Genomic DNA, 16,427 nt, shown 5'->3' with positions numbered 1-16,427 from the left:
GTCTTCCAATATCAGTAGGTTGATTGATTGTTTTGCTTTTCTATCCTCAAAAAAGATAAAAGATCTTCGAGAGTTTTTTTCTCAATTCAAAAGCGAGTATTCCAATTCAGCCAATAAATAAAAAATGTATCATGCCTGAATCTAACCAGGTTCTTGGTGGTGGAGGAATTGGCTGAGAAAAAAGAGGGATTCTAGATGTAAGATATCTAATGAAACCGTTGTTGGAATTGAAACTTTTATGCAAAGAGAAAGGTATCAAATGTCTGGAATTAAATTAATGATGAACAAGATGAATTTTATTCATATGTGAATAAATTTTCAAGTCTACAAAAATAAGATCTATACAGCAATGGCGTATATATTTGTGTGCTATTTTGCCTGAGATTTGTAAGAGTATGAGCATGCTGCGTTCATCTAATTACATTACTACGCCGCTTTGTCTGGAGAGCTGTTGACATAACGCGCAGCCTTTTTGTTATCTCTGTAAATGATGGCCTTGCCGAAGGGTCGAAAGACCAGCATTCTTCCAATAACCTTTTCCATTCTGGATCACAACGTTCCGGTAGAGGAGGCCTGAGTGTGTTGCTTACGATCCCGCCTTCACAAAGAGTTCACATAGCATCAAAATTTTCCTCAGATTTGTAACAGAATCGAGATAAAAGAATAACTATAGAAAGTAAATTCAAAAAGCATATCAAACCAAGCTCTTTAAATAATGAAGACAAAGTTCAAGATACAAGGATATGCACAAATGTAATTATCATGTTGGAAGCTTGAATTTTCAGATGTAAATGTAATTATGTACAAGAAAAAGATATGTTAGATTTGGCATGGTTATGAAAAAAATGTTGTCAATTTATTTCATTTTATATTTCTATTAGGATCAAACATAACATTCTCGGAAATTTGTGATCATTTCGTCAGATGTCTTGCAGTGAACAGTTAAAAGTATTCAAATGGATAAACTTTTAGTTTAACACCTTCACTTACCAAGGTGCTAAATGTAGCTCTCAAAACTATGAAGAAAAAGAATTGACAAAATTAATGTTGTTCTTCGCCAAACTAACGTATAAGAATATACGCACACTCCTATCTAAACGATATTCAATTGCTACAGTAATTTATAAAATATACTTCATATATCATCAAATGCAGGACGGACTATCTTGAGAAGATTTCGTTACGCACAAACGTGATGGAAAGAAGGTAAAAATGTTTAAACAATTAATTAGAAGATGTTACCTATAATAGCACCACAATGCATGTTGGCATATGGCTCTTCTCCAGTGAGGAGCTCCCACATTGCAATACCAAATGAGAAAACATCAACCTGGCGAAGAGAATTAAAAAAAAAAAAAAAAGAGAAGACATTAATACTATATTCTTTACAATGTTACTGGTTTCATTTTTAAATATATTCAAATTCAAAAGATATTATTTGAAGCCTTTATCCTAAGATGCTCATTAACCTTTTCAGAAACCCTGCTGCTGCTTCCATTCAATAATTCTGGTGCCATCCACGGAAGAGTTCCACGCACACCGCCAGACACAAGTGTATTGCGTTTAATTCGTGACAACCCAAAATCTCCAACCTGCAAAGCAGATTGGTGAATTATACTAACAAATATTATTAACAAACAAATGAAAAAGTCTTAAGACATCATTAACTAGCAACAAGAGAAAAATGTAAAAAGCTAGAGTATTTTCATGCATTGAAACATAATAAATTACAACTGCAGTAAAAGAAAAGAAATTTTATTCCCGCTACCTTGCAAATGGGTCGTTGGGGATCCCTCAAATTGACAAGCAAATTGTCACACTTCAAATCAAAATGAACAATATTTTTAAAATGCAGATATTCCATGCCAAAAGCTGCATCCATGGCGATCATAAGCCTTTTGCGGCGATCAAGTGATCTGTAGGAAAAGTTCTAAAGATTTCATGAATTCATTCCTTGTTAGAAGATAATAAGGAACATAATGCTGATGGATCTACTCACCTATCTTTCCTTAGTAGGACATGCCTCAATGATCCATTGACCATATATTCAGTTACGGTTGCCATTGTTCTACCAGGTCCATCGGGGACAACACCATAGAATGCTACCACATTTGGATGGTGAAGATTTGACAGGATCTGTGTCTCTCTCCAGAAGTCTTTTGTCTGGATAATCAACAGGATCAGATTTTCATTTCAAAAGATGTGAACATAAAATCTCAAAAAGGTAGAATATGTAACCTTGGGGATTTAAACAAGACTAAAGGTAGGATAATTATATCTAGAAACCTTGTCAATAAATGTATGCTCCAAGTGATTAAAAACTATTCTATCACCGATTATGAGTGATACCCATTTTCTTCCATATAATTTCATTTTTTAGAAAATTTTGGAGCGTCTACAGTCTAATAAACTGAATCAATATGAGCAACATAACAAGAATAATCTGAACAGAAAGAAAAAAGAGATTTCAGAGCTTATATGACCAATGATTCTGGAGACCCACCAACCGGTCTCGTTCCGATGATCTGCCTGAAAAACAACTCTTTTTTATTCTCTTTATAGCAACATCTGTTCCCCTCCACTTCCCATGGTAAACAGTTCCGTATGTTCCAGAACCTAACTCTTGTGATTCTTCAAGGTCATCATTCTTAATAATCTGTGTATGTGATCATGGAGTTAGTTAGACATAGACTTCAATAAAAAAATTATGCATAAATTTGTTAAGGTGGTTGTTATCAACCTGCAAACCATATATGTCTGCTTCTAATTCAGCCATTGCAGCATTGCTAAATACTTTTGCTTCCTATGCAAGATAAGTACAAGCTCAAACCAATAAGCAAAAACAATATCACAATTTAAGAGAAAAACCAAGTTCAATAGGGAAATGTCAAGATACTACCTCACCGTCAGATTGATTCATATTCTCTGCATCTGTTTCTCTTTGGGATGGATATTCATCACTGCCGTTATGCTGTACATGTGGTACTACTACCAGGGAGGAGGGAATGTCTGGAGGTGTACTATCAGTTACATCTTTCCCTATAACCCCTGACTTGAGCATCTTGTCTTCATGATCATTTTCTGAGGCTTGTGATTGGGCACATATACGATCTTCAGACTTCTGATCCTTTCCTGATGGCATCCTAATGCGTATTTTTCCAATTCTATGGTGGGGAGAATTTGTAGCTTCTTCATTGTAGATAGAATCCTCTTTACTTGAAGCATAACTTGTTGTCAATTTCTGAAGAAAGAATACAGAAATGGCTCATACTTTGGAGCATTTAAACCAATATCAAAACAAAAAAGGAAATGTACATACACATCTTGGGATTCTACGTTCTTGATTAGCAGCTCCTTTAGATGATATAGAGGGTAGTCCGGGGAATCCAAGGGAATCTGGTTGACTTGTCTCAGGCATAGCACATTTTTTATTGCTTGTAGCATTTTGTCTCTTAACATGAGACTTAGGTGCATTTGTGTCAAATTGACAACCACCAAGGTTCTCCTTTGTGGTACCTGCAGAATTTTCTTTATGAATAACTGGTAAAGAGAATAGCGAGCTCCCAGAGTCATGAGAATCTTGCAGGGGAATATGAGTGCTGGGTTGGTTGTTTATCGTATATTCCATGGCATTACCATATTGCATAACTTTAACACTTTCTTCATGGTGTTTTCTATCTGAAACAGAAGAAGCAGGATTCCAGTCCATGCAATTGAACTCTGGACTCCATTCAAAATTATTTTTGCATGGTTCTGGTGTCTTCATAATGCACTGATTCTTATATTTGGTACCTTGGTTTTTTTCATCAATCACCTCTTGCCATTGCATTGGCCACTCTTTTGAAGAACTTAACATTCCTACCATAGGTGATTTCTCTCTTCCAATAGTCCAGGGGCTTTGAGGTATAGTTGGCTCTCTAAAGCTGTAAATAGAACTCTCATATTGTTCATGTAACCCTGTGTCAGAAAGTGACCTTTCCTTAAGTGCAGGTCCTTCAGAGTTCTTATCTCTTTGGCTGTGTGCCGTATAATGCATAGTATCTCTACTGGGGCCATGATTTTGAAAATGCATTTCATGGCTTCTGTTTGTGTGCTCAGTTTCTACCATATTTTTGTTTTGCTGATGGTTATTCTTCAATTGCACATGGGCATAAGAAAGATTATCATAGTGGCTAATGGGATTTACACAAGAAAATTTGTCCACGGCTAAAGGATTGGCACTTCCATTGACAACAGCACATGGTTGATCCGCATTAATTTGCGCATTAGAGCTCATAGTATCACGATGCTGAACATTACGATTAAAAAACGTGCCTCCAAAATTCGAGGAATTAGAACTATAATCCTTATTCTCACAAGTCTGAATAGATGTAGGGGAGTCTCTATAAAAACCTACACTATGATCTGAAGCAGTTCCCAAGGCGGTTGCTTGACTTGCCAAACTCTGCCCACTAGAATTCCTTCGAGAAGTCACACTTAGCATGCCATTTACGGCAAAAACATACTGATAATCAGGATCACTCTGCTGGGTGTCCCTGCCTTCCAAAGAACTTGGACTCTCCGGTTCAGCTAGAGGTACAAGAAATATTCGCAGTCTATGAGGGCCACCAATTCTTTCCAATTCTTGATGTTCCTCTATCATATGATGAAGATCCTCATCCGAACAAACAGATATAAGTGCATCAAGATCCTCTCCTGGGAGCTGATACTTGATCGTATGAGGTTGGTTACAAATTGCTGAAGTCTTCTTTACGAGTTCCACCCAAGTGAGGTTTCTCCTGATGGATATAATCCGTGTCTCTCCACCCACATACCTAAGCTTCGAATCATTTGGCCTAGGTAATATTCTCCCGCCAAAGCTACAAAGGAACTTTATCTTTTGACTAAGAGCACTCTCCATAAACCCTGGTCCGTAATAATGGTATGACAGAGGAGAGCCCACTATGTAATGTGGGGAAACAGTTGGTTCTGTGGTAACTTGATCAGAATAAATTTCATCAGAAAACTTACCTGAATTTTGTCCAATAGCACCATATTGCCACGGATATCTGCTTAAATTATCATTATAAGCATTATTTTCTATTTCAGCTGCACATCCTGTAGCAGGAACCATATCTGAGACATCTGCATTGCATTCATAACTCTTTCTCCTTGATCCGTGAATGCCATTAAGATCCCTGTAAACTGCCTGATTGTTCTGATTGAAATTAAACCCCATTTGGGTTGGACGGCGATGACCTCCATCATTCATTACTGTTATTCTTCTTTGAGATGTGCGGTCCCTCAAAAACTCAGAAGAAAATTCCTCACCTGTCTGTGCACATATGTCATCTATATTTCTTTCCGCAGCAACTCGGTTACTTGACAAAACATTTTTTTTATATCGGTATAACTGCTTACCTGCAGTGCCTGAAGTCTCACTTCTCATGGCATCTAAAGAATTATTAAACCCAAGACAGCCAATCAGAAATGTCACGAAATCCCCCACTCTTGGGGATGCCCCCAGCGCCGATTACCTTATTTGCAGCTGCATATCCACAACCCACTAAAATGTGGGGCCTTCCTTTAGTTTTGTCAAAGATACTTGTGAAAATGCATCTATAAACTTTAATACACAAGCCTATATTCAAACTCAAAACCAAAAGTTTCCCATCAACTAATTGTTGGCATCAACTCTATAATTTTGCAATACAACTTGATATGCACCATTAAGAATAGTAAACATTTTACATACAATGCAGTTCTTTTATTCGGGTAATTTACAAATTCTCCCAATCCTCACAAAAGAGTCTTCATCAATTATGTGCAACCAACAAGAAGAAGAAAGTTGTTTACAAATTAAAATGTATCTACCCACAAACACAAAAAGAAGGGGGAAAAAAAAATTCCTTTTCTATGTTCAATCCACCTTTATTTTACAGGATGAATTCAGCAAAATTCCTATTGGGAACATAAAAAGTTGATCAATTGTTCAATAAATTTCCTAAAATATGCCAATCAATCAATGATCCCAGAAGAAAAAAACAAAAACAAAGAGAACTAACCTAATGAACCACCATTGTTAAGGGATAGCATCATGAAAATACATAAAAAAAAAAAAAAAAAAAAAAAAGAGTATCTATTGAAATAAAATAAGCAATTCAAACTAATACAAGCATTGTCATATTGAATACTGCATTCAACTGAAAAGGAACGAGGAGGTAAATTTAATAAACAAAGTCAAGAGAAAGAATGGTGATAGGGGTACCTATTTGTTTGTTGAAATTTGGTTTTGAAAAATATGTAAAACAGTTTGAGGTTTAAGTTATTTGGATAAAAGCAAAGCTAACCAAAAGGTAAAAAATGGTGATTAAATTGAAAATGGGTTTTGTTTTGTGAGGTTTGTAAAGAGAGAGGAAAAATGGGCGAAGGACAGGAAAGAGAGAGAGAGGGAGGACATCGCTTAAAATAACGCGGGCCTAACCGCAAACTAACTTATGAATTTTTCAGTATCGGACGCACTCTAAATAATAATTATTTTTCATATAACAAGTAAATTTATTATTTCTGCTTTCTAGCTTATACGGTTGTTCAAGCAATGGGGCTCACATCAACCTTTTTTTTTTTTTTTTTTTTTTTCAAGGACCACGACCCAATATGCAAAATTTGATAAAGGAAATGTCTTTGAACCCAATAATATCGTTTTATTACATATAGAAAATTGTAAATAAGGTAAAATAATAAATTTATAAATATATAACCATAATATTGAAATTCAAACTTGTTTCATAAAATTACATGACAATGTGTTTATGTTTTTCGAAAACTGAATGAAAACTGCTTAAAAAGTTAAATTGACAGAATCATCAATTTAAACCAAGTCAATCGGGCTAAGAAAAAAGATTAGAAGTCGAGCACACTCTAGAGACAGTGATGAGCCACTATAGGACTAGGATAGGCTTATGCCCTTCCTGAATTTTAATTTATTTTTTAAGTTATACTTTAAAGTTCTTCAATTTATATATGAAGTAATGAAAATATAAATATGAAGTAAAAAAGCCAGAAATTGTAAATTAATTAAAATTTTACTTAAAAAAAAAATGGATTTTGTGATTAATTTGTTAGGTGCAAATTAGTAATCATTTCCTTTAATTAATTTGGTTTTACAAATAAAATAAACAAAATAACATAAGGACACTCATCACAAAGAATTACAAACAAAAATGGATTTAATTAACATCAACAATCATGGTGTAGGTTCTTGCATAAATGATGTTATCTTTACTTAAGATCATCAAGTGATCATACAAGATTTAAGATTTGTTTCTTATTCTCTCTCTGTTTTTCTTTTTTCTTTTTCCAAATTATATATGGAAAGGATGTTCTACTTCGTGTGTGTTTCCATTCTATTATATTACTAATTTATTTTATTGTAATTATTAGACATTCATTTCCTATAAAGTATATATCATTTGAGTTTGAAAGTTTTAAATGATATTATTTTTGGATAATTTTTGCCCTCCTCAAGCCAAATTCTTGGCTGCGCCACTGTCTAAACTCTCAGAGAGTGATTTAAACAGTTGGTTTCTCTTTCTTAGTTGCTTTGATAAAAATTAGAGATTTAGCCCCTGTTTTACACATTCTGGATCATTATCTGCTATCCTATTGGATTAAAAAATAGGATATGTGTTTGTTATTTATTGAACCAATCCAATCTAAAAATTAATCTAACTTAAATAAGATTTTTGCCTAAAAATGAAAGAAGGCGGGACTTGTTTTTGATTATCCAATTCTATTCAACTGAAAATATTTTTCTTTCTCTCATTCTCATTTTCTGTCCTTCCAATATGAAAATTAGTCCACTCAAGACCACCAGTGTTTGCCAGCAACCACTGTCGGCCACCGCCACTATCACGGAGGTCGACGTGGCCGATTGGCTGGTTGCATTGATTTGGCCATTTCCAACTAGATCTATGACCAAAGATCTGGTCGTTGATGGCAGGTTTTGGTCGAGATTTGGCCTTTAACAATGGCCAAATTATGGCAGTTAACGATAACTAGAAAGATCTAGCCATCAATGGCCACCATATCTGGACATCAACAGCCAAAAAATCTGGCTATCAACTGCAGTTTGGCCATAGATCTGGCAATTTCTGGTAGATCCATGGTGGATCTGGTTGAAAACAGTCAATGGTGCATGATCGGTCAGATCCAGTCAGTCGTGCACCGTTTCGTGGACTTCAGTTACCATCTGACAGTGGTGGCCGGTGGCCGGTTGTTCCTCTTCAGTGACTAGGGTGCTGTAGTTAATTTTCAAGCTTTATTGTGAGGGTGTTTAGCAAAATTAACAAATCTAGAGGGCTAAAAAAGTAATCCAATATTTTCAAAAAATGTACCAAACAATATTCTGTCTTAAAAACCTTTTTAAAAAATGTTCCAAACAACTATTCAACATTTATCAAACTCGATATAATTTTCAAATATTTTACCAAACATATTTCATATTCAGATCCATTCAATTGATTCAACTAAATTCAAATTAAAACACTTTTTTAGAACAATATTTTAAAAAGTGTAACAAACAAGCCCTTAATAGGCCGAATTGTAACGGCGGGATGACATCAAGCAGCAGAGTGCCAGTGTACATAGGAAATGGAGTGATGGAAGCAATATTAGGTATGAATAAAGATGACTTGATAAATGCATCTCACAACCTTCTTCACAAAACACACACGTGGCAGTTGAGCTGGCAACTCCTACCAAAACGGCCGCAAAATGATTTCGACTAGACCTAAGAAATAGTTGTTCCTTCATAGGGAGCGGCCGTTCCATCCATGGAACGATGGAACACCCATTCCATAATTCATGGAACAAGTGTTCCATCTTATGGGTACCCATTCCATAAAGATGGAATGGGTGTTCCATCTATGGAACACTCATTCCATCTAAGGAACGGTCGTTCCTATGAAGGAACAGTCATTCTTATGATGAACTGCCTTTACACTCTAAGGAACGACGTTCATGTCTAGTAAAAGTCATGATTTTGGGTGGTGTAAAGCCAAATCAGTGCCACGTCGGCATTTGTGAGAGAAAGTTATGAGATTCATTTGTCAACGTATTATACTATTAAATAGTGAAGAGGTGGCAACGGATACAACTTGCAGTATTGACTTGTTTGTATAGTTTAGGTAGTCTAGGGTTTCCTTTTGACTTTTATTTCTTTTTGTTACGTTAAATAAGTGCATTATAACAATGCAATATAATAAATGATGTATCTAATAATACACAACCAAATGTATTTTTAATACAAAATTATAAATTATCGGTTTGGGTCAGTTTTGTCTAATTTCCTTTAAGTCTAGTACCAACCTAATCAATGTAGATTCTCTTGATAGTAAGGTTATTATCAAATTGAATAACTGATCCGAATGGCCAACTCAAGTTGAGTTCATTGATTTGAATTGGGTATCGGTTATTGGTCTAATATATATTTGAACGTTCACCTACTGCCAAACTTTTAGATGGGCGACAACTTAACATGGTACCAAAGCTGAATGCCTCAAGTTTAAATCCCACATAAAAATGGGATAATAAAAATGAAAAAAAAAAAAAAAAAATCTAAGTTTAATGTGAAGGGGCCTATTGGTCTAATTATGTATGAGCCCTCACCTATTAGCTTAACCTTAGATGGGACAATTAACATTAGTAAAATTCCCAACCTTAGGTTTTAGGCAAGTAACCATTTAAGAAGGAGTGGAATAAACATATTGAAGGTGGATTATAATTTTCAAGTTATGAGATTTTTTTGCAACCATATTAGTCATAATCCCTGCATTAGTGATAATAATCAAATGGACAAATGAAAAAAAACCACGTACACACACAGAGATTTATAGTGGTTCAATCTCAAAAAGAAAATATGTCTATTTCGTTAGAATTTCACTATAAAAAAGAAGATATTATAAGATTTTCTTGAACTTCTTCAATTGCTTACACACTCTCTCTTTGTGGCTACACACTCTCTTAGGATTCAGCACCCTTTTATAGTGTCGAGGACATCTGACAATTCTATAGGTGATTGTAGATAGTAAAATCTACAGTTACAGGAGAAGGTTTTAATCCTATGAGGTTGAGGCCACTAACAATCTGTTGAACCTGGCCACAAAGAAACAAGCGCAAAGTTTACGTAAAACACTGGTGGGGTGTCTGCCATAGGCACTCTGACACTCAAGTCAGCAGACTGTTAAGATTCTAGGGTTTATGATTAAACCTAAATCAGTCTCAAACAGGTCATCAATCAACGATTAAACACAGACAAATGGAAAAATAGAAGAACAAATAAAAACAGGACACAACAGTTTATAGTGGTTCGCTTTATAGCCTACATCTACTCTCCAGGCTCACAATAGGGATTTCATATCAATAATATGTACAGTGAGATGATTTCATCAGAACATAAGGGAAAACAAACAAGGAAGAACACACCAATCGTAAACCCTAACTCTCTTAACCCAAAATATGCCTTTTCCTCTTGCACCAGTAGGTGTTATTACACATGCTCGAAAGCCTAAATCATCATCCAGCTGTCTCTGATTCTCCATAACTGCAAGATCACAAGATCAATTCTGGAACATTCAGTAGGGTTGTGAGTTGTCAAAGCAAAACAGAAATGAGAGAGAGGAATGAAGTCTGGGCACAAAATGAGATAACCCAAACAGATAACATATTAGGTTTGGCCAAAAAACGACGTCGCATAAGAGAGTTTGACTTTAACACTTAAGCTGACTTCCATCGTGGCAAATAAGGAGCCACATCACCATAATTCTCCACCTTGTCTTCTTGATTTGTCACTACCCATATGGCCTTGGAAATTTACCAGTTCACTCTTAAACTTGAAGCAGGCTCATACAAAGCCTGTGTTTTTCAAATGGGACAGATTTTGTGAACATGTCGGCATGATTATGAGATCCATCAATTTTCTCAATCTCGATTGCTCCTCTTTTAATCATTTCCCTAATGAAATGAAGATGGACATCAATGTGTTTGGTTCTTTCATGGTAAACTTGGTTTTTACAAAGGTGAATCGCACTCTGACTATCACTGTTAATCTTCACTGTCTGTTGCTCAGCACCCAGCTCATTGATCAGACCTTTCAACCAGGCAGGTGGCCTCCTCTGCTGCCTCAGTTAATGCAACATATTCTGATTCAGTTGAAGACAGGGTAACCATATGCTGCAATTTTGATTTCCAACTGATAGTGTTTCCCCACAAAGTAAAAACAAACCACGATGTAGACTTCCTTTTGTCTAAATCTCCTGCATAATATGCATCACAAAACCCCTCAACACACTCATCACAACTATGGTTTTTGTTAAAAATAATTCCTGCTGATTTGGTTCCTTGTAAGTATCTCATAATCCATTTAAGAGCCATCCAGTGAGTCCTTCCTAGATTGCTCATAAATCTGCTAACCAAACTTACAGCAAAACCTAAATCTGGTCTAGAACATACCATCAAGTACATTAGGCTTCCCAGTGCACTAGCATAAGGTATCCCTGCCATTTCAAGCTTCTCAGTTTCAGTCCGTAGACTCTGCTCATGTGAAAGTTTCAGGTGAGCACCGAGAGGAGTTTGAACAGATTTAGCATCCAGCATCTTGAATTTCTTCAGAATTTTCTCAGTGTAGTCCTTCTGGACTAACTTTAGACTTTCAGAAGCTCTGTTTCTGACAATGGAAACACCAAGAATTTTATGAGCTTGACCTAGCTATTTCATTTCAAACTTGGTGTTCAGTAACTTCTTCAGTCGACACAGCTCAGATTTATCATGGCATGCCACAAGCATATCATCCACATACAACAGTAAAAAAATATGTGTCAGTTCTGAGATTCTTTTACAGTAAAAACAACTGTCAAAATTACATCTATTAAACCCTATTTCTAACATAAAAGAATCAAATTTCTTATACCACTATCGTGATGACTGTTTCAAACCATACAATGATTTTTTTAATAGACAAACTTTACCTGTAGCACTGTTGTACCCTTCAGGCTGCTCCATTAGAATACTTTCTTCCAAATCCCCATGCAAGAAAGCTATCTTCACATCAAGTTGTTCTAATTCCAGATTGAATTGAACTACTAGAGAAATCAGGACCCTAATTGATGTATGTTTGACCACGGGAGAAAATATTTCATTATAGTCAACCCCCTCTACTTGTGTGAACCCTTTTGCGACTAACCTAGCCTTGTACCTAGGTGCATCCTGAGTTTTTAAACCTGGTTTCCTTTTGAAAATCCATTTGCATTTTACCGCCCTACAGTCTTCTGGTTTATCAACCAAAACCCATGTATTATTCTTCATAAGAGAATCAAATTCTTCCTCAATGGCTTTCTTCCATTCCAATTTTTCAGATCCAGAAACTGCTTCTTGGAATGTCTTAGGTTCATCATTCATCTCTTCCTCCACTTGAAGTGCATAAGCCACCAGGTCTGCATATCCTAGTCTACTTGGAGGTCTAATTGTTTTCCTAATTCTATCTCTTAATAATTGATAATCAGTCAAGTTTGAAGTATCTACACCTGGAGTATTCTGCCCTACTTCATGATCACCAGTTGGTTCTTCCTCATGAGTATCTAACTCCTCAACTCCACCTTGATTCAAACTTTGGCTAAAACTGGAGTCTGTCACTTCTAGTTCTAGGTGTCCAGCTTCTGAATAAGAGTTCTCAGATTCATCAGGTTTGTTTCCTAAACCAGGTAGGGTATTTTCTCTGAATATGACATCTCTACTCACAATACATTTCTTAGTTTCTAAATTCCAGAACTTGTAGCCTTTAACCCCATCTGGATATCCTAAGAAAATGCATTTAATGGCTCTAGTTTTAACTTTTCATCCTTAGAATGAACATAGGCTAGACATCCAAAAACTCTAAGGTTTTCAAGGTTTACAGGATGACCAGTCCACCTTTCAAGTGGAACTCTAAAACCTATAGCTAATGAGGGTGTTCTGTTTATCAAGTAGACTGTATCGGCTGCTTCTGCCCAAAACTTGACTGGAAGTTTGGAACATGATAGGATGCTTCTTACCTTTTCTAGAATAGTCATATTCATCCTTTCACAGAGCCCATTCTGTTGTGGAGTGTGACTCACTGTCCTATGTCTAACTACCCCATTATTTCTACAATAGTTATTAAATACCTCGTTAATGAATTCCAAACCATTATCAGTTCGTAACCTTTTCAGTTTCTTTCCACTTTGCTTTTCAACCATGGTTTTCCATTCCTTAAATCTAGAAAAGGCTTCATCCTTGGTTTTAAGAAAATAAATTCAAACATGCCTAGAGTAGTCATCTACAAAACTCAAAAAATACCTACACCCTCCAAGTGAATAATGCCTAGATGGTCCCCATAAATAAGAGTGCACATACTCAAATGGTGAGCTTGAGTAGTGTTATCCAGTCCCAAATTTTACCCTGCACATTTTCCCAAATACACAGTGCTCACAAAAATTCAGATTCCCTGTTTCATCCCCACCCAGTAGGTTTTGTTTACTGAGTTCACCTAAGCCCTTTTCACTAACATGGGCAAGCCTTCTATGCCACAAGGTAGTCTTATCTAGTTCCTCAGTTGACCAAAATTAGCCACTCCACTATCAGTCCTACCTTTCAACACATACAGTCCATTTTTTTTCTCAGCCTTCATGACAACCAGAGAACCCTTTAAGACACTAAGACTCCCATTAACAGCCTTATAATTCAGACCTATATAGTCTAAAGTTCCAAGAGAGATAAGATTTCGTTTTAGGTCAGGGACATACCTAACATCAGTAAGTGTCTTAGTTAATCCACTATGGAGATTTAGTTTAACAGATCTTATTCCCTTAATATGACAGACATTATTGTTTCCCATCATTACTTTCCCACCATCTAAAAGTTGAAATGAGCTAAACCATTCCCTATTAGGTGTCATATGATAGATACAACCAGTGTCTAAAATCCACTCTTCCCTAGTACTGCCCTCTGAAATAACTAGGACCTCTGAACTCTCATAACCTTCTGATACTACCCCTGCACTACCTCCATCATCCTCTTTCTCATATTCTTCTTTCTCTCAGGACAGTCTCTCCTAAGGTGACCCTCCTTATGACAGAAGAAACACTTCCATTTCCCAGGTTTGGACTTAGACCTATGTCTATTCTGCCCTCCCCTTTTCCAGTTCTTCTTTTCAGATCTTCCTCTTACTATAAAACCCTTACCATCACTCACATTTTTATCCCTAATTCTATTTTCAGTATCCTTAGCTGGGATAGCTTCTACTACTTCTTCTAATTTCAGAGTCTGCCTACCATATTTCAAAGTCTCTACAAAATTCGAGTAGGATTTGGGTAGTGAATTCAACAAAATCACAGCTTGGTCCTCATCACCAATTTCAATGGAAATACTCTCTAAATCTTCTATGATCTTAAGAAAATCATTCTTATTATCTTTTAGAGATTTTTGTTCATCCATCTTAAACCCAAATAAACTCTGTTTTAGAAATAAATGATTAGGCACAGTCTTAGACTGATAAAGTGAGTCTAACCTGCTCCATATCTCTACAGCAGTCTTTTCTTTTTTGACTTCTCGAAGCACTTTGTCACCCAAGCCAAGGATTAGCGAGCTCTTGGCCTTGTTCAGCATGTCTTGTTTTTCAATAGTGGTTAATGTTGCAGGTAACTCATCTTCTCCCTTCAGAGCTAACGCCAAGCCCTCTTTAACCAGTACCGCCTCCATCTTTATTTTCCATAGTCCAAAGTCGTTCTCACCTGTAAACTTCTCAAGCTCATATTTAGTTGACATGTTTTCTCACATATCAAAAAAAAATTCAGCAACAGAGAATGAATCAGTTTAAGGAAACTTAGAGAAATGTATTTAGGTAAGATTAAAACAGAGAAACCCTAACTGGACCTTCAATCGAGCTCTGATACCAATTTGTTAAGATTCTAGGGTTTATGATTAAACCTAAATCAGTCTCAAACAGGTCATCAATCAACGATTAAACACAAGACAAATGGAAAAATAAGAAGAACAAATATAAAACAGGACACAACAGTTTATAGTGGTTTGGCTTTATAGCCTACATCTACTCTCCAAGGCTCACAATAGGGGATTTCATTATCAATAAATAATGTACAGTGAGAATGATTTCATCAGAACATAAGGGAAAAACAAACAAGGAAGGAACACACCAATTCGTAAAACCCTAACTCTCTTAACCCAAAATCTGCCTTTTCCTCTTGCACCAGTAGGTTTTAAATACACATGCTCGAAGCCTAAATCATCATCCAGCTGTCTCTGATTCTCCATAACTGCAAGATCACAAGATCAATTCTGGAACATTCAGTAGGGTTGTGAGTTGTCGAAGCAAAACAGAAATGAGAGAGAGGAATGAAGTCTGCGCACAAAATGAGATAACCCAAACAGATAACATATTAGGTTTGGCCAAAAAACGACGTCGTATAGGAGATTTTGACTTTAACACTTAAGCTGACTTCCACCGTGGCAAATAAGGAGCCACATCACCATAATGGCTGAAATAGACTATTTAGTAAAGGCAAAGGGGAGGAAGGGTTTATTGAAGTCTGATTGGAGATTAGAGCTACGGTGAAGGTTAGGAGCAAGAACTTTAGGAGCTAGTAGATGGTAGTGAATATTCTATCTTTAATGAGAGGCAATACATCTCTTTATATAATGGTCATAGGATCTTTGAATTTTGATAAGACTTTAAGTCCATAATGGTAGGGGTGTGAAAAAAAAAGGGAAACCTGAACCTTAAAACCGTTTGGTTTTGGTTCATAAAATTGACTAAACCGGTTTTTCAGTTCGGTTATCAGTTCAACCAATTTTGGAAACCAATTAACCGAAACTAGTTTTTAACTAATATATTATATATGATGTGGATGTCTCCTTTTCTAAGATGTGCGGCTGGGATCTTCACTCTTCCCACAAAACTCCCTAAGGTTTATATCTGAAGCCGCTAGGGTTTTCAAGTTCTCTTTAGTCTCCTGCCTCTGTTTAGTTACTTTCCTTCCATTTTTTTGTGTCCTTTGTGTTTAGTTATGGCTTTGAGTTTGTTTTACGTTAAGATAATCTGCTTAGAACCTCTAACATTTACCTTTAATTTATATATTTTCCTTTTTTTTTTTTTGGTTGTATGTCTATTTAATTTGTGTTGTGTTTAAACTTTAATGAGATAGGGAGTATCGAAGGGAATGTCATAGGAGTTTAGCCTTTTTAACAAATCCTTCTCTTACATAAACTTCAGTTTACGAACTAGGTCACCTTCCGAGCAAACTTGTTTTGTCTCTCAGCAGGTGGCATTAATCGGTGCCTACACTTTTTTGTTTTGGTTTTCAAGATTGTATCTCTATAATGTTTAAATTCAGATTTGGGTCTTTTTGTTTTTTGAT

The 16,427-nt window shown here is 36.0% G+C and overlaps 1 protein-coding gene across 1 annotated transcript; it reads right to left on the bottom strand.

Moving 5' to 3' along the window:
* Positions 1-357: 357 nt before the first annotated feature.
* On the bottom strand, positions 358-13,250 carry LOC116108203. The gene is made up of 15 exons (XM_031394471.1): positions 12,938-13,250; positions 12,006-12,833; positions 11,491-11,741; positions 10,889-11,156; positions 10,502-10,582; positions 5,401-5,420; positions 3,320-5,314; positions 2,900-3,241; positions 2,741-2,803; positions 2,504-2,656; positions 2,000-2,163; positions 1,769-1,916; positions 1,470-1,592; positions 1,243-1,330; positions 358-598 (listed from the first exon to the last, which is right to left on the bottom strand). Exons 1-15 carry the CDS (start codon positions 13,248-13,250, stop codon positions 411-413), a joined length of 5,025 nt encoding a protein of 1,674 aa, XP_031250331.1. The 3' UTR covers positions 358-410.
* Positions 13,251-16,427: the final 3,177 nt, after the last annotated feature.

Source organism: Pistacia vera, unplaced genomic scaffold, assembly GCF_008641045.1.
Source record: "Pistacia vera cultivar Batoury unplaced genomic scaffold, PisVer_v2 Contig557, whole genome shotgun sequence".
Lineage (NCBI taxonomy): Eukaryota > Viridiplantae > Streptophyta > Magnoliopsida > Sapindales > Anacardiaceae > Pistacia > Pistacia vera.
Note: the sequence above shows the minus strand (reverse complement) of the source record. Positions and strands in the feature narration are given on the sequence as shown.